General features: G+C 61.8%; 1 protein-coding gene across 2 annotated transcripts; it reads left to right on the top strand.

Annotated features, from left to right (window-relative positions):
- Positions 1-3,886: 3,886 nt before the first annotated feature.
- On the top strand, positions 3,887-19,036 carry GRIN2C (glutamate ionotropic receptor NMDA type subunit 2C). Of its 2 annotated transcripts, none has more exons than XM_054846519.1 (13): positions 3,887-4,314; positions 8,493-8,919; positions 10,566-11,161; positions 11,680-11,794; positions 12,221-12,432; positions 12,559-12,727; positions 13,075-13,228; positions 14,586-14,711; positions 14,794-15,023; positions 15,222-15,382; positions 15,974-16,161; positions 16,716-16,948; positions 17,355-19,036. In XM_054846519.1, the coding sequence occupies exons 2-13, from the start codon at positions 8,512-8,514 to the stop codon at positions 18,738-18,740; spliced, it is 3,978 nt and encodes a 1,325-aa protein (XP_054702494.1). In that variant the 5' UTR covers positions 3,887-4,314; positions 8,493-8,511; the 3' UTR covers positions 18,741-19,036. The 2 variants fall into 2 exon arrangements, with proteins under 2 accessions (XP_054702494.1, XP_054702493.1); XM_054846518.1 differs by having other exon boundaries at positions 3,986-4,314; positions 8,496-8,919.
- The last annotated feature ends 1,208 nt before the right edge of the window (positions 19,037-20,244 follow it).

A 20,244-nucleotide genomic window follows, 5' to 3' on the forward strand; every position in this document is an offset into this window, starting at 1 on the left:
TGCAGGGATGAAACCATCCCTATTTATTTTAGCTCCCTTAATTACCATGAGGGTAGGATACGGTGGCAGCCGAGTGAAGCTGTGCCGGATCCGTGCTGGGCCATGCACAGCACCATCCCTGCTTTCTGCTTTGATTGCTTTTGTGGCTGCTGGGATCCATGATACTGGCCAGCTCTGTGTGGTTATTTAGGCACCAAAGCCCTGAGTACATTTATGGGATGGAGGAGACCGGGGAGGTGGGGATGGGGCCTGAGGGGTGGCCCCAGGAGCCTCCGCAGGAAGACAGCACAGGAGAAAGGTGATCTTCACCCACGTTTGCTTCTTAAATGAGACCCAGAGGGACAGGGCAAGGTGGGTGCCCAGGTGTAGGAGCGGCTGGGCTCAGACCTTCTTAATTTTTGGTCAAACTTCTGAGGAAGGGGGTTGGCAGCCAACAGGCAGGACTGGGATGGGTGCAGGTCCAGTGTGGGTGCAGGTCTGGGGCTAAATGTCTGGTCTGTGTCACAAGTGTCACCCGCAAGACTCAGCTCTGGCAGAGAGACCTGTGGGCACGATGCTGTCTTTGCCCTGTCTGACGTCAGATGCTGTTAGTGCCCCTGTCACCCAGCTGCCCCCCTGCCCTTCCAGGGAGGGCTCTGGCTTTGTGCTGGCAGTGCACAGACCCAGGTCCTCTCCCTGTCCCCCCCCCCCCCCCAAGTCCCAGTTTAGGATGCACTCAGGTTAAAAACCTTTGGCCAAGTTTCTCCTACAAATAGGAGGCTGACGGTAAGGGCTTGCCCTGCAGAACTGGAACTATTAAGGACACTGGCTCGAGCTGTGCGGTGCTTGTGGGTGCACCTCGAGGGTGGATGCTGTGGGTAGGGGCTTGGGTGAGGGTTTATGTGAGGAGTTGATGGGCTCCCATTGATTCTGCAGGGCTGGCGGGGGCAGAACAGTGGGGTAGTGATGGGATGCAAGGTGCCTGCGTGGAGCTCAAGGCACTTCTCCAACACCGGCATTAGCCTGGATGGGTGAGCATTAAACAGGACTAACATCAGCCTCTCACCATGGTCCTCCCGCATCCCCCGGCTGCCAGTGGGCTCTTCCCTGCAGGAGGTGGCTGCACACGGGGAGCTGTTGGAGCGCGGCGCCTCGTGTTTATCAACCTGTTTTCAGAGCCTCCAGCAAGAAAAGACGCTGGGGAAAGGTAACCCGGCGATGGAGAAGCCGGCTGAGCTCCCTCTTGTCGGGGCCACGCCATGGGTGAGGGACCCGCTGGGATGCCAAGGGTCCCATGCCAGGGTACCACCCCGGTGATGGGGAGGAGGAGGATGAGGGCAGCTTCATGCCCGTGTTATCCGCACCCAGCCTGGAAAGCCAGGCAAAGAGGGCACAGCATCTGCGGAGAGGGTGGCACTGAGGGGCCGGGGAAGTCAGAGGTTTCCAACCAGGAGGAAAAGTCCAGCTTCATGTCCTGGGGTTGTGGGCTTCATCTTGGGGTGCAGTTGGTGCTTCTGTTTCAGCCCAGACCTTTGCAGCCATCAGGGCACATTTTTTGAATGTAAAAAGGACTTTTATTGTTTAAGTGCACAAATAAGGTATTTTGAAGATTGCAGAACAGCTCCCATAAACTGCACCGTGGCGTGGTGGCCCAGGCCCAGCAGCTGGTTGGATTTGGGGAATTGCTGCATTTTGCCCCAGAAAAATGTCGTGGGATTGGTTTTTTTAAGACATTGAAGGACTTTTTGCCAGGAAAACTGAAAACCTGGAGGCGAGCTCGCAGTGCGGCCACTCGCGCTGCAGCCTGAACTGCTGGCCAGGGCTTTAGCTGGGTTTGACTCCCAAGGGAGAGGAGACATGCCTGGGGGCGGGGGGGAGGCTGGCATGTGTGTCACCACCGATCCTTGCCCTCTGCTGCTTGTCCCCACTGCAGACGCCCTCCAGCTGTGCCCAGCTGTGTGCCAGACCTGGATTTGTCTGTCTGTCCCACGTGTGGGGTTTGGGCTGTGATGGGGGTTAAATATCCCATGGGATGGAGACGCTGAGGGTGATGGGTGTGATGGGGGAGCTGGGTATTGCTCTGGGCTGGGGGGGGTGTTGCTGTTGTCCCCTTATCCTGCCGGCATGCTGGCATCTCTGCTGGGAAATATTTTCCCCGTGAAACATTACCAGGGCTGAAATAGGTGCGAACAGAGCACCTCCGAGGGATCCAGCCTGGGAAGCAGCCGGTCCTGAGAGGGGTAAATTAAAGCCCCTGAGCTGCCGGGGGGTTGGGGGGCACTAGGGGCACAGGAGCAGCTCAGGGGTTCTGTGCCAGCCCCGAGGAACCAGGTCCATCCCCCTGTCACACCATCACCATGAAGGCAGCAGAAGGGGTTAAATGCAGCCACTGCTTAAACCCCCAAACCCCCCTGTTGTTGTCCCGGGGAAAGGAGGTCCCTGAGGTCCGGGACCTGTTGCTAACCCTTAACTCTCCTCTCCTTGGGCAAGAGAGAGGCAGAGCTGCCAGAGGCAGGCAGTGGTGGGCACCCGGGGCTGCCTGAGGCTGGGGAGCCAGATGCAGCCGGTGGGTAGCCGAGAGAGGGGTGCAAGGTCCCCATCACCCCAAGCCCCCACACCACAGAGATTTGGCCAAGCTCTCCTGCAGAGAGCAAGTGCTGCTTTTACAGTAGCTAAAATGAAGCCCAGGAGGAAAATGCATTTTCCCTTTCCTCTGTTTTTGGCATTTCTTGCAATCCAAGGTGCCCCGAGGGCATCCACAGCACCCGGGCAGTGGGTGGCCGTGCTGCCTGGGGGACAGGGGACGGTGTGGGGACGTCCTGCGTCAGGGTGCTCATGGTTAACCACAGGCAGCAGGTTTTTAGGCAGATTGAAATCTCTCTGGAAATGGTCCTTCCAGGCCCCAGCAGCCACAGAGAAGTGGTGTAGATGCTGTTGCAGGTGGCTGCGGTGCCAGGTTGGGTGACAGCCACCCGACAGCTCTAAATGACTTGCTTTTGGGTGGCCATGTCCCCGAGTTAGGGGACTTACACCTGGGGAAGGCAGGAGGGCAGCACCTGGGGATGAGCACTGCGGGCACCCCACGCCAGCAGAGATGGGCAAATGCTCTCAGGGTGTTGCTCGGTGCTTTGGTGGCTCTGAGCTGGGGCACAGGAAGGTTTTGGAGCAGCTACCTGCCCCCCCCCGCCCCGGCAGGGCCTGCCAGGAGCCGCTGCTGCAGAGCACGGGCTGGTTTTGGGGCGGTGAGGCAGACTGAGCACCCAGCTGGGGGCAAGGGGACCCCAGCAGGGCCCCTGCCACCTCCCCTCTTCCTTTGCTGGATCTCCCCCCCTCTCTCCCCCCAGTCTGGCTTGCTCTAAACCAGTACTGCAGGATCAGCTGATGCTTTAATACTGGCCCTGGTGACAGCTGGAGGATGCTACTGCCTGCTGGGGGCTTTGCTCTCTGTCACCCCCCCTCCCCGTGACCAGTGGGGACCCTGGGGCTGCCCTGTGCCTGCTGGGGGGCACCAGGGGTGGGCAGCTGCCAGAGCCCACCAGTTCAGTTAGCAAAGGGCCAGAAGATTTAGGGTGGGTGGGGGTAGTTCAACTGCAGCCGTTTGCACCCCTCCAGCTCTTTCTGGGGCTGGGGGGCAGGCAGTGCCCGGAGGGGGGGTGTGTGTGTAAGGGCTGTGCCATTTTGCGGTGGGTTTTCCCTCCTGGGCAAGGAGCGGGGCGAAGGAAGGCGGGGGGGGGGGGGGGGGGGGGTGTCTTGCCCCCTGCCCTCCCCAGGGCTGGGGCTGGCCCCGGGTGCAAGGGGAGGCGGGCAGGTTTCGGCAGGGGAGGGCTGCCCGCTCACCACACCCCCCCCCCCTCCCCGGGGCTGGCGGCCAGCCCCGAAGTTGCGGCGAGGCGGGAGGACACACGTCCTGTCCTTCCACCGCCCCCGTGCCTCCCCCCCCGGGCATCCATCCCCGCAGCCGGCTCCTCCCGGCCGTCCCGCCCGGGCAGCCCCTCCGGTCCCGGTGCGGGGGAGAGATGGCTGCCGGGGCCCGGCGGCCGCCGAGACACCTGCTGCCACCGGGCCCCCCCCCGTGCACACCCGCTCCGCTCCCGCTCCCTCCTTCCTCCGCTCCCGTCCCTGCCTCCAGCCGCCGCTGCAGAGCCGCCGCCGCCGCCTTCTCCAAGGACGAGCCGGGACCGACGGCGGTCGCTGGACCCCCCCGCCAGCCGCGGCTGATCCTGCCCCCGGGGGCTGCCCCGGAGGAGGGGAGGGCTGGGAAGAGCCGAGCCCCCGGTGGGACGCGCAGCCCCGCCGGAGCCGCGGGGCATGTAGGCACCGAGCAGCGGCGGTCCCGTAAGTACCGGGCGGGCTGGGGGCAACCGGGCCCCCGACGGGCTCTGCCGCCGTCCCGGCACTGCCGCCAGTTACTTTTAGGGATGGTCTGGGGGGGGGGGTTGGGGGATGAGGGGGTTGCCCGGGTCATTTCCCTCTGCCCCAGCATCCCCCCGCATCCCCACGCCCGAGAGCTCCCACTCCCGGTCCCGGGCAGGGGCTGGGGATGAGCCTTAATTCAGAGCGCTGTGATGGGGGGTTTTTTGGGGGGTGGGAGGTACAAAAAGAGAGAAGACCTCCCTGGGTACCACCAGCCCTGTCCGTTTCCCCCCCGCCACCTTGCGTAACCCAGTGGCAGGCAGGACACGGCGTTTATTTTTGGTTAATCCATATTCGACCTTTTTAAGCTGCGTTTCGGTGCGTGTGTGCGCGGGGCCCTTTCCATCGCCCCGGCCCCCAGCCCGCAACTGTTGCTGTCGGAGGCGCGGGTGAGGGAGAGGAGGGCAGTAAGGAAGAGGAGGGTGACGCTGGGTGGTGGCAGATGAAGGTTGAAAGGAGACGGCGCTCACCAGGGGCTGCCAGCGCTTCTCCCTCCTGAGTCGTCCCTCACTGTGTGGGGACAGGGATGGCCATGAGTTGGCTTTGGGGAGGTTTTGCTGGTTTCCCTCCTTTCGGGGGTCTCCATCGAGGTCTCCTTGCTCCACAGGGATGTCACCCATCCAGGCAATGACAAGCCCTGGCACAACCCAGTGCCCTCCCTGGTGCCCCTCGTCCTCCCTGCGCGGCTCCCGCCAGGTTTGGGCTCATTCTGTCCTTTCCATCCATCGGCAGCGGTTCCCCCTCCCCTGGTGCAGGCTGCACCTTCCCTGTGGTTTCAGGCTCGGAGGCTTTTTTGGGGGGATAAGATTTCTCTTTCTCCAGAGATATTTTGCGTTTCGGGATTTTATTTCTCCCTTTCCTGGGGTCAAAATACCTGCATGAGCTCTCCTCCTCTCAGAGCAGGGGAGGGAGGGATGGAGAGAGGGCAAAAAGGAGGTTTAAAATTAGGAGCAAACTTTCCCTGTTGCATTAAAATGACATTTCAGGAGGTGGAGGGAGGTAAAGGCTCCATCGGTGCCTTTAGCAGGAGGTTTCTGCAAGTCTTTGGTGTATCAGGTGAAGCTGTGCCTAGGAAAGGAGTTAACCTGCTCGAAATCACCCCAAAGCAACATAAAAACCAAGTGCCAAAGCCACTGAGCAGCTCCGTGGGTGTCCTCTGGTCCCCGGGGAGGCTGCTGGGAGGTGGCATTGCTGTGCCTGGGCTCCCATCCGCGGCCGCCTTCCTCCTGCTCCAGCCCGGCCACTGGCCCTTTGCCCAGCCGGAAAACCTCCCTTTTGGGAAGGCATTTTCCCAAAGGAGCAATTCCGCAGTGCTTGCTATGAGAGGTTGAAAAATGTGGATGATTTTTTTTTTTTTTTTTAAAGTCCATGGGGGCTTTGCTATGTTGTGCCAAGCCCAAGAGCAGCTCCAGCTCTGGCAGTGGTGCAGGGATGGGCTCAGCTCCTCCTCTGCCTCCACCAGTTTCCTGCAATTTGCCTTCCTCACCCTCATCCCCCAAAAAATCCACATTTCCTGCACCCCCCAGCTCACTCCTGGAAAAAACCGGGCTGGAAGCACGCAGAGTCGGCTGGGCTGGAGGAGCTTGCTGCTCTTCACATCCCGGATCCAGCCATCTTGGAGCGGCCGTGGCTCCGACCCACGCGTGGAGCCCCTGCCAGCCACAGGCTCGCTGGCCCTAACCCCTCCATCCTCCTCCACAGTCACCAAGGGCTGCAGCGAGCGGCTCAGCTCCGGCTGGCAGCACCGGCTTCCCAGGAAGGATGGAAATTCATTCCCCTGGCTGTCTCAGCAATGGCTGAACACATGGTGTGCCCGTGCCCACCTCCTCGCTCTGCCATTACCATCGTGCTCCAGCTGTAAGGGCTGAGGAAGCTTTCCACCTGCGGATCGGTCCAGTGGGAGACCAGTTTCCCCAAACCTGCTCCCAGTTGGAGCCAGGAGCGGAGCAGCCCCTTTGGAGGCAGCACTTGGTGTTACGGGAGGGTTTTGCTGGTCCGTGCTTGGATTACTCGGTGCTAGAAGAGGCTCCTGAGCGCGGGGAAGAGATGGGTTGAGGAAGAGGAGGATGAGGGCCCAGGACAGGTGAGGTGCCAGGACTGGCACAAGCAAACCCGATCAGTCACCACGAGAGCCTGGAGTATATTTAAACGTCCTTGAGGAGGGCTCAGACGGGCAGAGCTGCTGGGAGAGCGGCTCTGTTTGTTTTGGGTGGCATGTTGCTCCCCTTCCTCTCTGCTCGGGTAGCTGATGCCGGATTACCGATGAATTATTTATCACGGGACTAAAAATACTCGGGAATTCGCAGCAAGGAGCGGGCGGTGCGGGCCGCCCCGTCGCTGGGCTGGCCGTGCCGGAGCGTGGGATGCTGCCAGCATGGCATGACTCACCTGCCGCCCTCTCCGGCCAAGGGGCCGTGGCTGTGGCCATCGGCATGGTGTCGTGGCTCCTGTGGCTTGGCCAGCTGTGATGTGGGGCGGTGGGGGGGATGAAGCCAGGCAGGGTGAACCCCCCTGGGTGATGGTGGGTGCTGGGGGTGGATGATCCCCTGCTGAAACCCATCTGGCCGAGCGAGATGCTGCCTGGTGAGCGTCGGTGCCCGGCCGGGTGCCTGAGCCCTCGTGGCACCCATGGGGCGCAGGAGGGGGATGTGGGGCTCCTGTCCCCCATCTCTCTGGAGAGGACAGCCCCGGTACTCAAATCTGCACCATATGGCTCTTGCAGGGTGCCTGGCTGGGCAGTCGTTGGGTTTATTTCCTGCATTTTCAGTCCAACACACTGTCAGTGCTTTCGCAGCGTGCCGAGGGGTTGTCCATCACCACGGCACAGAGGGGTGTTGGGGTGCAGGTCCCCAGGGCAGCCCAGACCCCAAAACCATCTGGGACTCATGAGAGGCTCCTCTGGCCATGCTGAGGATGCGTTAAGCAACAGCAGCTTTTAATTGCAAGTGACGTTTCCGAGCACCAGCTGGCATCTTGCTGCACGGAGCAACACCAGTGCGCGGCCGGTGCCACCGCAGAGGGCCGCTCGTCCCTGTCCCCACTGCCCAGCGTGGCACGGGGGTGATGGCCCTGGGGGCACCAAGTTGCAGAGGGGCTCGGATGCCCCCAGCCGCAAGTCTTGCTGCGTGTTTGTTTTCCGGGCGCTCTCCGAGGAGGGGGTGAGCTCCAGCATGGGGATGCATTGCCATGGGCAGGGACATGTGCCCCCCCCCCCCCCCCCCCCGGGGACTGTCACCCCACCAGCTGCGGGCTGGGCACCTGCGGTCGGAGGGGAATTGGGGACCTGGAAGGGGAATGTGCCCAAACATACCCCCCCACACCAGAGCCTGGCTTTAGGGTGCAGGCAGCAGAGACACAGTGCAGTGGGTGTCCCAGCCGGGCAGGCGATGCCAGCGGCGGGGGGGGGGGGGTGTGCAACACGGGGTAAAGGCGAGAAGGGGGCAAAGCTGAAGGACGGTGTCTGGGGGAGAAACTCGGAGATAGGAGGCCAGGCAGGCACTTTGGTTGGGATTTGGGAAGTGGCAGCAAGGGGGCTGGTGCAGGGGGCAGGCAGGGGGACAGGCAGGGAATCGGCTGCTCCAGTGACAGTGTGGTTTGCAAAATCCCAACATGGGGGTTGCAGAGCTGAACTGTCCCTCAAGGGCAAAGCCTTTAAATATTGAAGGTGGCTGTCAGCTGTGCACAGAGACCCCAGGGAGCTGCCAGCTCCTCCTCACCTCTCGCTCCTGCCCCCATCCCCAGGCGAAGGGGCAATAAGGAGCATTGTAGTAGCGATGGCTTTTGGAGGGGGGATAAGGGTGGGAGGGCAATGGGGCTGGGAGGAGGACGGGGGGGTGGTGGGAAGGGGGGACTGGCTGGGAAGGGTTAGTGGTTGGTGGGGCTGGGGACAAGGGACACGGCACTGGGGTGTACAGATGGTGGTGGGTACAACCCTGTGGTCATCCCCCCACCATGTCCAGCCTGCAGAGGATGAGGGCCCCCCTCACCCCATGGGGTCAACCCGCCCTGGTCCTGTCCCTGGGGTGGTGGGGAGGGCTGGGGCGAGCGGGGCTGGGGGTCCTGGCAGGCAGCCAGATGCGAGGGGCTGTGTCCCATCCTAGCAGGGACGCGGCGGTGGACATGGGCAGAGCGCCGGCGCACGCTCTGCTACTGTCAATGGTGCTGGGCTGCTCGGCTTCCTTCACGGACCTCCTGCTGCCAGGCCCCGAGGAGCCGGTGGTCAACGTGGCCGTGGTGTTTGGGGGCACATCCTACCCCCTGCACATCCGCTCCCGCCTGAGCCCCCAGAGCTTCCTGGACATGCCCCTGGAGATCCACCCCATCACAGTCATCGTCAACAACACCAACCCCAGCACCCTCCTCACCCAGATCTGCGACATCCTCGCCAGCCACAAGATCCACGGCATTGTTTTTGAGGACAACGTTGGCACGGAGGCCGTGGCCCAGATCCTTGATTTCATCTCCTCCCAGACCCAGGTCCCCGTCATCAGCATCAGCGGGGGGTCTGCGGTGGTCCTGACCCCGAAGGTGAGGCGTTGGCTGGGGGTTATTTCCAGCGGGAGTGGGAGAAATGAGGGATTATTAGAGAGGGGCAGAGATGGGATGTGGATGTGAAAAGCTGGAGGGCAGAGGAGCCGCTGGGCTGCAGCGCCGGAGCTCGTGGGCAGGAATGGGCAGTGGCTGCAGCAGCGTGGCCGACCGGGGCGGTGGGACATGGGAGGGGACATCAATGCCCTGTGGAGGGACCTTCCCTGGTGTCCTGCTCCCCGTCCCCTCCAGGCTGTGCCCACCACAGGGTGCTGGGGTTGTGGTGCCGGGGCAGCGACAGGGTTGGCACATCCCCGTCCTCCTCCCTCCGCACTCAGCCCTGAAATGGCCGGGCAGGCAGCACGGAGAAGTCTTGCTCGGTTGCGGCAGTGATCTGAGGTGCGCCATGGGCTCAAATGGGATTTTTGGCTTCTCTGCTCCTTGCCGGCGTCAGACGCTGTCACTGTCAATGTCACCGTCACCTGCCTGCCGGGAAGCGCTGGCGGCAGGGAGAGCTGGAACTGGGCTGGGGGCTGCAGGGCAGGCGGTGATGGGCTGCAGAGAGGCACTTGCCCCCCTGGGGAGGAGATCTGGGTTATCTCCTCCTGGCTGCTTGTCTCGCCCTGCCCAGCCTGGGCACTGGAGGGGTCCCAGTGTTGGCTCCCAGCCAGAGTGGAGATCCTGCCGCTCCTCGGGGCACTGGTTTCATGCTCTGGTTGCCCAGAGGTTTTGGGATCTAAACCCCCTGGATGGCACCTCGGGAGCCCTGCCTGCACTGACCGGTGCTCCTGGACCACCCCAAGCTGCTGCTTGCTGTGGGTGGATGGCGGTGGGTGCAGTGGGTTCGGGTGGGTGCAGTGGACTTGACTTGGGTGGGTGCAGAGGGCTCAGGTGGGGCCCCAAGTGGCTGAAAAACAGCCATGGCTTTGCCATGGTCTGGGTGTTTTTCTGCGGCTTTCTCCAGGGGTTGGGTATTTTGGGGGTGGTGGATGGACTTGTCTGAAGGCTTGACCTCCTCGTCCTCGTCTCGTGGGTCTGAGGTCCCCAGCAGCTCCCACTCCCCAGGTGGGACTCCCTGGAGCTCACCCCTCCGGCCAGGCCACCAACCTCATAGGAAAAAATACTTCTCTGGAGGTGGAGGGGGTCTGGGTGGCAAAACCCTGTTGCCTGCACGTGACCTTCTGCAAATGCCATTCACTGAATCATTTAAGACAGAATCAGATCAATTAAGGTTTGCTAATGAGAGGCCAGATGGCTGGGGAGGTGGGGCGGGAGGGAAGGAGCCACACAGGCTCCTGCAGCAGGTAGCGAGTTGGAGTTGGGATGGGATTTATGCTCCTGGCAAAGCCCTTGTCCCCCTCCCTCTCCTGGTTTAAGGAGAGATTGTTGGTCTCCTTCAGAGTATGGATGAATTTTTGGTCAACAAGCTGAGAAACAGAGGAGAGGCCACAGGGCTTGACCTGGGCTGAGCTTCCTTGGAGACCACCCGTGGATCAGTCCCATTTTGGGTGTCTCCGGCTCATGGACCATGCCAATTCATGGCTCCCTCGAACCCTTTGTGGTGGCAAATTCAAGGTGGCTTTCACAGGTGCAAGAGACCTGGACCATGGTGCTGGAGCAGCCCCTAACCCCTTCTCCTCCCACAGGAGCCCGGCTCGGCTTTCCTGCAGTTGGGTGTCTCCATTGAGCAGCAAATCCAGGTGATCTTCAAGGTGCTGGAGGAATATGACTGGGGCTCCTTCGCCGTCATCACCAGCCTCTACCCAGGCTACAACATCTTCCTGGACGTCATCCGCTCCTTCACAGACGCCAGCTACTTTGGCTGGGAGCTGCAGGAGGTGCTCACCTTTGAGATGAGCCAGGAGCGGAGCAGCTCCAGGACGCAGAGGCTCCTGCGGCAGATCGATGCCCAGGTCCTCATCGTCTACTGCTCGCGAGAGGAGGCCGAGTACCTCTTTGCCATGGCGGAGCAAGCTGGCCTTGTGGGGCCAGGCTACGTCTGGATTGTGCCCAGCCTGACGGTGGGCAACATGGAGGTGCCACCCACCTCCTTCCCCGTCGGCCTCATCAGCGTGGTGACAGAGAGCTGGAAGCTGAGCCTGCGGCAGAAGGTGCGGGATGGGGTGGCCATCATTGCCATGGGGGCGGCCAGCTTCTTCCGGGCCCATGGCTACCTCCCAGAGGTGGGACGGGACTGCCGGGCCCCTGCTGGGGCCACCGCTGCCAACACCAGCTTCTACCGGTGAGGGCCAGGGACCTGCTGGGGTGGGTGTGAAATGGGGAAATGGGGAAACAGAGAGGGAAGAGGCAGGGGAGGAGGAGGATGCAGCTGATGGGCAAGGGGACGATGCTCGCTGTGGGCTGCAGCTGGTGGTCCATGCCTCTTGGCTGGTTTTCTCCTGAAGCATCTCCCCAGAGCAGCCCTTGTCTTTTCCCGTGTTTCTCCACAGCTCAGGACCCACGGGGGTCTCAGGGAGGGGGTTTCACAGCTCTGCATTGCAGTGCAGATGTGGCACCTCAGGGCTGCTGTGGCAGTCTGTGCATCCTCAACCCTGCAGCGGTCCGTCCTTGGTGCCTCCTTGCTGGCAGGGCTTTCTCCAGCCCCACCACTGCCCCTTGTGTAGGGGCTAAACTTTGTCCACAGCTCTCAGCCCCATGTCTCTCCATGGGACCCATGACAGCCCAGCTGGAGCTGGAGGAGGAGGGCTGTATGGGGCCAGGCTGCATGGCTGGGGACTCACGGGAACTGTGTCCCACCAGGCACCTCCTCAATGTGACGTGGGAGCACAGGGACTTCTCCTTCAATGAAGGCGGCTACCTGATCAGGCCCACCATGGTGGTGATCTCGCTCAACCAGCACCGTCTCTGGGAGATGGTAGGATCCCTGGACCCCCAGGATGGGAATACTGGGGGGTATGGCTGGGTAGGCTGAGCCTGGAGCCATGCACAGGCTGGCGTCCCACCTTGGGGCAGGTTGTCCCGTGCAAAACCCATGGCTGGTACCAAAGGTACCCATGGCAGTATGGTGGAGCTTCGAGGCAATGCTGGGCACCAAAGCTCTGCCAAGAACTGCTTTTTTTTCCTTGCAATTTGGCTGAAAAGTCCCAAAAAAGGCAAAACACAGCTGCCCCCCCCCCCCCCCCCCCCGCCGCCACTGGGAACAGTTGCCAAAAAGCCAGACCTGAAACAAGCTGCACAGAGGGTTTTTTGGGGGGGTTTTTTGGTTTAAAGTATTTTGGGACAAGTTTGTAACCCTCAGAGCCCTTCGCCAGGGTGACGGTGTCCTCTCCCTTGGGAGCAGGTGGGCAAGTGGGAGAAAGGCATCATCCACATGAAGTACCCGGTGTGGCCCCGCTATGGCTCCTTCCTGCAGCCCGTGGCCGACAACCGCCACCTGACAGTGGCCACGCTGGAGGAGAGACCCTTTGTCATTGTGGAGAACACGGACCCCAGCACCGGGGTCTGCGTGCGCAACACTGTGCCCTGCCGCAAGCAGACCAACTCCTCCCAGAGGTGAGCAGCGAGGATGGAGCTCCGCAATTTTGGCCACCACTCCCTGGGCATGTGGTGTCCAGGAGCCACCAGGGTGCTCAGAGCATCTTCGGTTGGTCCAACCCATTTTTCCTGGTGTGGTTTCAGTGGCGATGGCCTTGTGGATCCCTACACCAAGCTGTGCTGCAAGGGCTTCTGCATCGACATCCTGAAGAAGCTGGCCAAGACAGTGAAGTTCTCCTATGACCTCTACCTGGTGACCAATGGCAAACACGGCAAGATCGTCCGTGGGGTCTGGAACGGCATGATTGGTGAGGTAGGGGTGGGCATGCCCCCGCCTGGGGCTTCCCTGCTGAGACGGGATTGGGGTGCCCGTGGTGGGACTCGTCCCTGGGCAGGGGACAGCTCGGCATGAGGAGGGGGGAGGTGTAATTGTAAATCACGGTGCTTATGGGCAAGGCTTGGTGGAGGAGAATGAGCAGGGGAGTCAGCTGAACATTTATGACCCTACAGCTGGTTGTGTTTGTGCCACTGGTCATTTAAGAAGACAATATTAAGAAAAAAGTCAAAATTTAAGGTTGGAGATCCTGGAGATGAGGAAATACCTGGGGAAGGGAGTGTGGGTCCCTCTGCCCATCCTCAGACTATCTACCCCTTCTCCAGGTGTACTACAAGCGCGCAGACATGGCCATTGGCTCCCTCACCATCAATGAGGAGCGCTCCGAGATCGTGGACTTCTCCGTGCCCTTCGTGGAGACAGGCATCAGCGTCATGGTGGCCAGGAGCAACGGCACCGTCTCCCCCTCTGCCTTCCTGGGTGAGCCCTGTGTCCCTCCTCTGTCTGCAGGTTCACCCCACACTTCCAACTAATGCAAATTAGAAATATTGTTCGGTTTTAATAACTTTTTTATAAAAACCCCTGTTTATAAGTCATAAGGGAAGGAGATTTTGCTGCCAGCTTTGGGGCTTCCTCCTCTCCTCGTCTGACTAATCCTTTTATTACAGAGATGGAGGCTGGGATCGGTGTTTTCCTCCTCTTCATTACTTGCGTGGAGGAGGGAGGATGGGGACATGGGGGGAGACAAGACAGGGATTTGCCAGCTCTGAGCTCTGCTCCGGGGACCCCTTCTCTCTGCCGCCGTCACCAAAGCCCGTGGCTAAGCCGAGTGTAGGAAACCGACAGGGCTAAAAGTTTTAATGAGTTTTTAAAAAAGCAAAGCTGCAGCCTAGGAAGGGGAGGAGACTGGCCAAGGTCATCATGAAATTCAGCCTGAGCACTCAGTCAGGGCTTGAGGCTTTCAGCAAGGGCACGGCAGCAGCGTCCCAGCTCGGCTGGAGCCAGGCTGCCATGCAGGGAGGGGGTGGGTGGGTGTGGGTGCCGGGAATGCCGTGGGGTGCAGGACATCGCCAGCACGGGCACATCTTCCCCCTCCTGTCCCCCCTGCATGCCGCGGGGCCCATTTCCCCCCTGCCACCACCGAAGCGGGGGTCACCTTCACCGGCCCCGGGGACAGACGGAGCATCTCGTCCCGGTTCGGCAGGGCCGGGGTCCGCAGTCCCCGTGCTGCCGCCTCGCGCCTCCCGCGCTAATGAGCTGCATCCCCATCAGGGGAGTCCTCTCCTCCCTGACAGCAGAGGACGTGTTGACAAATGGACCTCGGCGGCCACATATCGAGGGCTTGGATGCATCCCCACCGCTCCCGCCGCTCTGTCCCAGCTCTTCCTGGGCAGGCGGGGGCTCACCACCCGCCCCCAGCTCCTGGGGGGCTCTCCCAGGGGATGAGCGAGGCTCAGGACTGGTCCTGTGCCCAGTGCAGGCACAATCCCATGGCCGGAGCCATCGCGGGGGACAACCTGTGATCCCATGGGAAACCCTCCCGCTGATAATCCTGATGGACAGTGTCTCATTAGCATTTCCCCGTTGATGAAAGCCTGATTTTCTTTGGGCAGGGAAGCATAGCCGCATCCCCCCCGTCTCGCAGCATCCCTCTTCCCTCCTGATTCCCTGTGGATCTGCTCTGCTGCGGCTGCCAGTTCCCGTCTCCTCTCCGAGGAGGGGCAATATTCAGGAGGATGAGCTCTGTCTGTCGGGGAGAGCTCCTGGGGGGTCTCGGGGGGCTATGAGATGTCCCAGAGGGCTGCCTGGGGCTGACGGTGTCCCACTGACTTTGCAGAACCCTACAGCCCAGCCGTGTGGGTCATGATGTTCGTGATGTGCCTCACCGTGGTGGCCGTCACCGTCTTCGTGTTCGAGTATTTCAGCCCCGTTGGCTACAACCAGAACCTCACCAGCGGCAAAAGTGAGTGGAGGAGGTGGGAGCTGGAGGGGGACACACATCTCCAGCCGGGCTGACTGTTGTCCCCTGTCCCCTGTCCTCACAGGGCCAGGAGGTCCCTCCTTCACCATCGGCAAGTCGGTGTGGCTGCTGTGGGCTCTGGTCTTCAACAACTCGGTGCCCATCGAGAACCCCAAGGGCACCACCAGCAAGATCATGGTGCTCATCTGGGCCTTCTTCGCCGTCATCTTCCTCGCCAGCTACACTGCCAACCTGGCTGCCTTCATGATCCAGGAGCAATACATCGACACCGTGTCGGGGCTGAGCGACAGGAAGGTGGGACTGACAATTGGGCTGGGATCCCTGAAAAAAAACAATAAGTTTTTTTGGGTGAGAAGTCCCCAGTTGTCACTACCAGCTGGCTGGGCATGGGCGGGTGGATGAAGGGCTGGCTGTGGGGAGTGGGGACATGCTGGGGACATGGCAGGGACACGGACCCCACCTGACGCCGCTCCCCGGGGCTCCCCGTTGCAGTTTCAGAAGCCGCAGGAGCAGTACCCCCCGTTCCGCTTCGGCACTGTCCCCAACGGCAGCACTGAGAGGAACATCCGCAGCAACTACCCCGACATGCACACCCACATGGTGAAGTACAACCAGCGCTCTGTGGAGGATGCCCTCACCAGCCTCAAAATGGGGTACGGCTCCCCCAAATGGGGTACGGCTCCTCTGGGTCAGGGGTATGGCTCCCCCAAATGGGGGTATGGCTCCCAGATCTGGGGTACAGCTCCTCCAAATGGGATACAGGACCTCCAAATGAATTAAGTCTCCCTGAGATGGGGTATGGTGCCTCTCATATGAGGTAGGGCTTCCTCAACTGGGGTACAGCCCCCCTCAAGTGAGATATGGGCTCCCCAGGCTGGGTATGGCTCTCCCAGAGGAGGGTATGGCTCTGTGCGGCTTCCCTGCATGAGGTACAGCCCCCCAGACAGGGTACAACCCCCTGCAGATGGGGTAGAGCTTCATACAGCTCCCCCCAAAAGGGATAAAGCTTCCCCAGATGGGGTATGGCTCCTCCAAATGGGATATAGCCTCCCCAGATTAGGTACATCCCCCCCAAGTGGGGTTATGGCTGTCCAAGATGGGGTAGAGACCCCAAAAGAGGACACAACCACCTCCAGATGGGCTACAGCTATCTGAAAGGGGTACAGCTCCTCCAAAAAGGGGTACAGCCCCCCAAAAAGGGCTGCTGACCCCCCTCCTCACCCTCCCTCCCGTTGGCGGGGCAGGAAGCTGGACGCCTTCATCTACGACGCGGCGGTGCTCAACTACATGGCGGGCAAGGACGAGGGCTGCAAGCTGGTGACCATCGGCAGCGGGAAGGTGTTTGCCACCACGGGCTACGGCATCGCCCTGCAGAAGGACTCGCGCTGGAAGCGGGCCATCGACCTGGCTCTGCTCCAGTTCCTGGGAGATGGTGGGTACCCAGACGAGCTTCTCGTTAGCCCTGTTCCCATCCTCACCCTGCCCTGCAGATTAACCCAGGCATTTCTGTGTGCCCCCTCCCCAGTGTGGGTGGCTTTGGTCCCCAGAGCCTGTGCAGCCTCCGTGGCTCCTTGCAGGATGCCACCGAGGGGCTGGGTCAGATGGTCTTCTCTGCCACCACCTTTCAGGGGACCTTAAATCCAGCAGCATCTCTCCAGCTGGGGGGGCGGGCATATTCCCTCCGGGGTCCCTCCTCTTCTTGCAGGTTGTAAAATCCTGGATAAGGCTGTGCACAAAATCTGTGCACATGGTGGGGGGACAGACGGGAGAGGGCCATGGAGAAGGATGAGCGACTCGTGGGATGCTCAGGCCCAGGGCAGCAGCAAGGGCCGAGCTGATAACAGCTTCGGGGGCTTGGGGGTGGTTTTCTTCTCTTCCTCCAGCCACAGTGGGGTGGGGATGAGCAGGGGCTGCGCTTGGGGAGATGATGCCCAGGGGGGGGGGGGCAGCTTGTCATCCCCCATGGTTGTGCATGCCTGGCCCCAGGTGAGACCCAGAAGCTGGAGACAGTTTGGCTGTCGGGGATCTGCCAGAACGAGAAGAACGAGGTGATGAGTAGCAAGCTGGACATCGACAACATGGCTGGGGTTTTCTACATGCTGCTGGTGGCCATGGGGCTGAGCCTGCTGGTCTTCGCCTGGGAGCACCTCGTCTACTGGAAGCTGCGTCACTCCATTCCCAAGTCGCACAAGCTTGACTTCCTCCTAGCCATCAGCAGGGTGAGTGCTGCTGTGGGGGGCTCTCGAGGGGCCCAAATGTCCTCCCATGGTGTCATGGGGATGGGCGTGGCTTGGTGGACATCGTCCCTCCAACCTGCATGGGAGGCACTGGAGATGCTCGTGCTGATGTGAGCAATTTGTTGGGGAGAAAAGCCAGGTTTTTTTTTTTTGGAAAAGGGCTCAACCCTGGGAATAACCCCACACCCGTATTAGCATCCCTGGGGAAAGGGGTGACAGAGGATGGTGTCACCCACCCTGGCAGCGCTGGAGATGCTGGAGAGGGGACATTGGTGCCATCAAGACACCTCAGCCTCCACAGCAGCATCTCGGCTTGGTGGGGCAGGTTCATGGGTGCAGGACCCTGATGTCCTCGCTGATGGTGTGGGGCCTTCCCTTGTCTCTGCAGGGCATCTACAGTTGCTTCAGCGGGGTGCAGACCCTGGCGAGCCCTGGGCGGGCGCCCACACCCGACGTCACCGCCAGCTCGGCCCAGGCCAACGTGCTGAAGATGCTGCAGGCGGCCAAGGAGATGGTGTCGACGGCCAGCGTGGGCGGCTCGCTGGAGCAAGCCACCCGCACCATCGAGGACTGGAGCAGCCACAGCGAGCGCCTCCAGACCACTTTCTCCCTGAGGACACCCCAACTCGTGGTGCAGAACAGCACCGGCACCCACCGGGCCCCTTCCTCTGGCCCAGCCCCCCCCGAGAGGCTGGGGAGAGCCTACGCTCCCAAGGGTGCTCCCCTGGGGCTGCCGCTGCCCCAGCCCACCCCTGTGGACTCCCGGCTGCCCGGGGAGGAGAAGTGGAGAGGGGCAGACGAGCACGTCCCACGCCTCCTCCACCCCCTGAAGTTTCGGGGTGGCTGTGCGGGGGACGAAGCCCTCCCAGGGTTGCCTCACCTCCTGGGGAAGACCTCCCCAAGGGCGGATTTTGGGGAGCAGGTGCTGGTGGGGAACCACATTGGGGCTCCCCTCCCACCTTCCACGTCCCCCAGGGACCTCCCACCGCCGGACATCTACAGGGAGCACAAGCGGCCGGCGGGCCAGGGGGACCGGCTGCAAAACACACCCCTGGTCCAGGGGGATGGGGGACACGGGGGCTCGGGGACACTGCCCCGGCTGCTCACGGCGGCGGAGAAGAGGCAGGAGGTGGGCACCCCCTTCCTACCTCCATCCTGCCCTCGCGGAGCCTTCCCGAAAGCTGCCAGGACTTGCAGAGCTGGGGGTGAACCGGCCCGGCTGGAGGCCATGGTGATGGAGCGGGAGAAGCCGAGCTGGTGGACAAGCTCGGCCAGGGCCCCCGGGGAGCGGGGTGAGAAGCGGCGTCCCGGGGGGCTGCGGCGCTGTGGTGCTGTCCGCCCACCCACCCGTGCCGATGTGCCCGACCTGTTCCCTGAAGCTGAGGCTGGCTATGTCTGCGGCCCCCGCTGTCCACCTGTGGCCAGGCTGCCGTCCTACCGGGAGGCTTGCCGGCAAAACCCCCGTGCCACCGCCACCGTGCCGGTGTGCACGCCATACGCCTGCATGAACTCCTACGCCAACCTGCCCCTCTACCTGGGGCACCTCTCGCGGGGGTCCCCGCCTCCCCGTGAGCACCCTGGGGTGCCAGCGGGCTGCGGCCGGGGGGCCGGGCACTGGGACGGCGGCTGCAGAAACTGCGGGAGGCGTGGGGAGCCGGCCTTGCTGCGGGTGGCGGGAACAGAGAGGAGGGACCTGCCGGTGGCCCGCGGGGTGACGAGTCCCTGTGCCGGCGGGTCCTGGCGGAGGGTCTCCAGCCTGGAGTCGGAGGTGTGACGGGGGGGCTGGTGGGGTCTCTGCACCAGCCAGCGGCTCCCAGCCGGGCTCCAGCCTCCCGGGGTCCTGCACCACCGGCAGTGGGATGATCCAAGCGGCTCGGCGGGTCCCGTGCGCTTTTGGGGGGTGAGAGGAGCCTGGCGGGGGCCGGGGCTCGCTGGCTTGGGCTCTCCCCGCAGGCAGGGCTGGCCGGGGACTCGAGGGAGCCAAACTCATTGCCACAGTGTTGCTGTCAAGTTTTGGTTTCATTCAAGGAACTCGAAACACCATGTCCAGGTCATTAAAGAGACATTTTCAACTGGCTGGGGACCCTTCTTCCATCCACCAGTGATGAGCCCGGGGCTGCCCTTGGCTTTACCCCCTGTCACAGGGATGCTCGCGGTCCTGTGCACCCTCTCCCCGCTCGCGTCCCTTTACTGCTGAGCCCCGGCACAGTCAGGCAAAGGAAAATAGGAACTCATTAAATCACGCTGAGGGATAATTACTTAGCGCCATCAGCCTGTGCCGAGACTGGAGCAGAGCACTGCAGCTGGAGTTATTGCACCCTGCTCAGGTTTTTGGGGTGCTGGGCACGGATGGCTGCAAGCTCGGGTCAGCAAGCGATGCTCCCACGGCTGCAAACCAGCAGCGCAGCAGGGAGCTGCGGCACGGCACGGCAGCCCCAGGAAGATGTGCCGGGGGGGGGGGGAATGAGAAAGGGAAAGAAAAATCCTCCCACCTTCCCAGGGCTGATGGAGCCGTAAATCAGGTGTGATAGATGAGCTGAGTTTAATTCTTCTCTTGATGTACATGTCTAAGCAGCCCTCTGCCTGCCGGGCTGGCGGGGGCACGGGCAGGGGTGGCTGTGATTCACAGGCAGCACCGGGCAGGGGAGGGGGGGCGGTTTGGGAAGCGGGAGCCAAGGCTGCCGGGGCCCGGGACAGCAGGCACCAGCCCCATCCTGGGTCAGGCCATCCCACGGAGATGCCAACCCTCATCCCAGCTGGTTCGCTATTGCCTGCCTGGATGGATGTACCCCCCCCCCAAGAAGCAGGTCTAAAGCTCCATTATTTTTTTTTCCCTTTTAAAAGCAGCTGTTGGGGTTGCTGGCAGCCACCGAGCAGCCGGGGCCGGTAACAGCGAGGGGACGGTGGCAGGGGCTGCTGCAGAACACCCAGCCCTGCCCGGGGATGGCTGCAAAGCCCTGGGGAGGTCAGGAAGGGCTTGGACACGTGTGGCCCAGGGTCAAAAGCATCGGCAATGTCTGTCTGTCCATCTGTCTGTCTGTCAATCCATCCACCCATCTGTCTGGGGTTAAATCCAGCCAGTCCCCTCCCATCCCCCTGCCTGGCTGCCATCACGCTCCGGTGCCGGCGCTTTAATTGCCGTTACTTATTTATCATCGCAATTGTCTCTTAATTGCTTTGGCAGCCCCTCCAAAGCCTCCTGGTGAGGGAGGGAGGTGCTGGTATATAAATAAAGGCCATAAATAAATAAACCCCGTTGAAGGCTCGGGGATCCTTGC

Source organism: Grus americana, chromosome 18, assembly GCF_028858705.1.
Source record: "Grus americana isolate bGruAme1 chromosome 18, bGruAme1.mat, whole genome shotgun sequence".
NCBI lineage: Eukaryota > Metazoa > Chordata > Aves > Gruiformes > Gruidae > Grus > Grus americana.

Coding starts and splice junctions, on each gene's coding strand:
- GRIN2C (XM_054846519.1), top strand. CDS start 8,512: ATGGGCAGAGCGCCGGCGCACGCTCTGCTACTGTCAATGGTGCTGGGC. Junction 12,433..12,558: donor CAGACCAACTCCTCCCAGAG/GTGAGCAGCGAG, acceptor GTGTGGTTTCAG/TGGCGATGGCCTTGTGGATC. Junction 15,024..15,221: donor CGGGGCTGAGCGACAGGAAG/GTGGGACTGACA, acceptor TCCCCGTTGCAG/TTTCAGAAGCCGCAGGAGCA.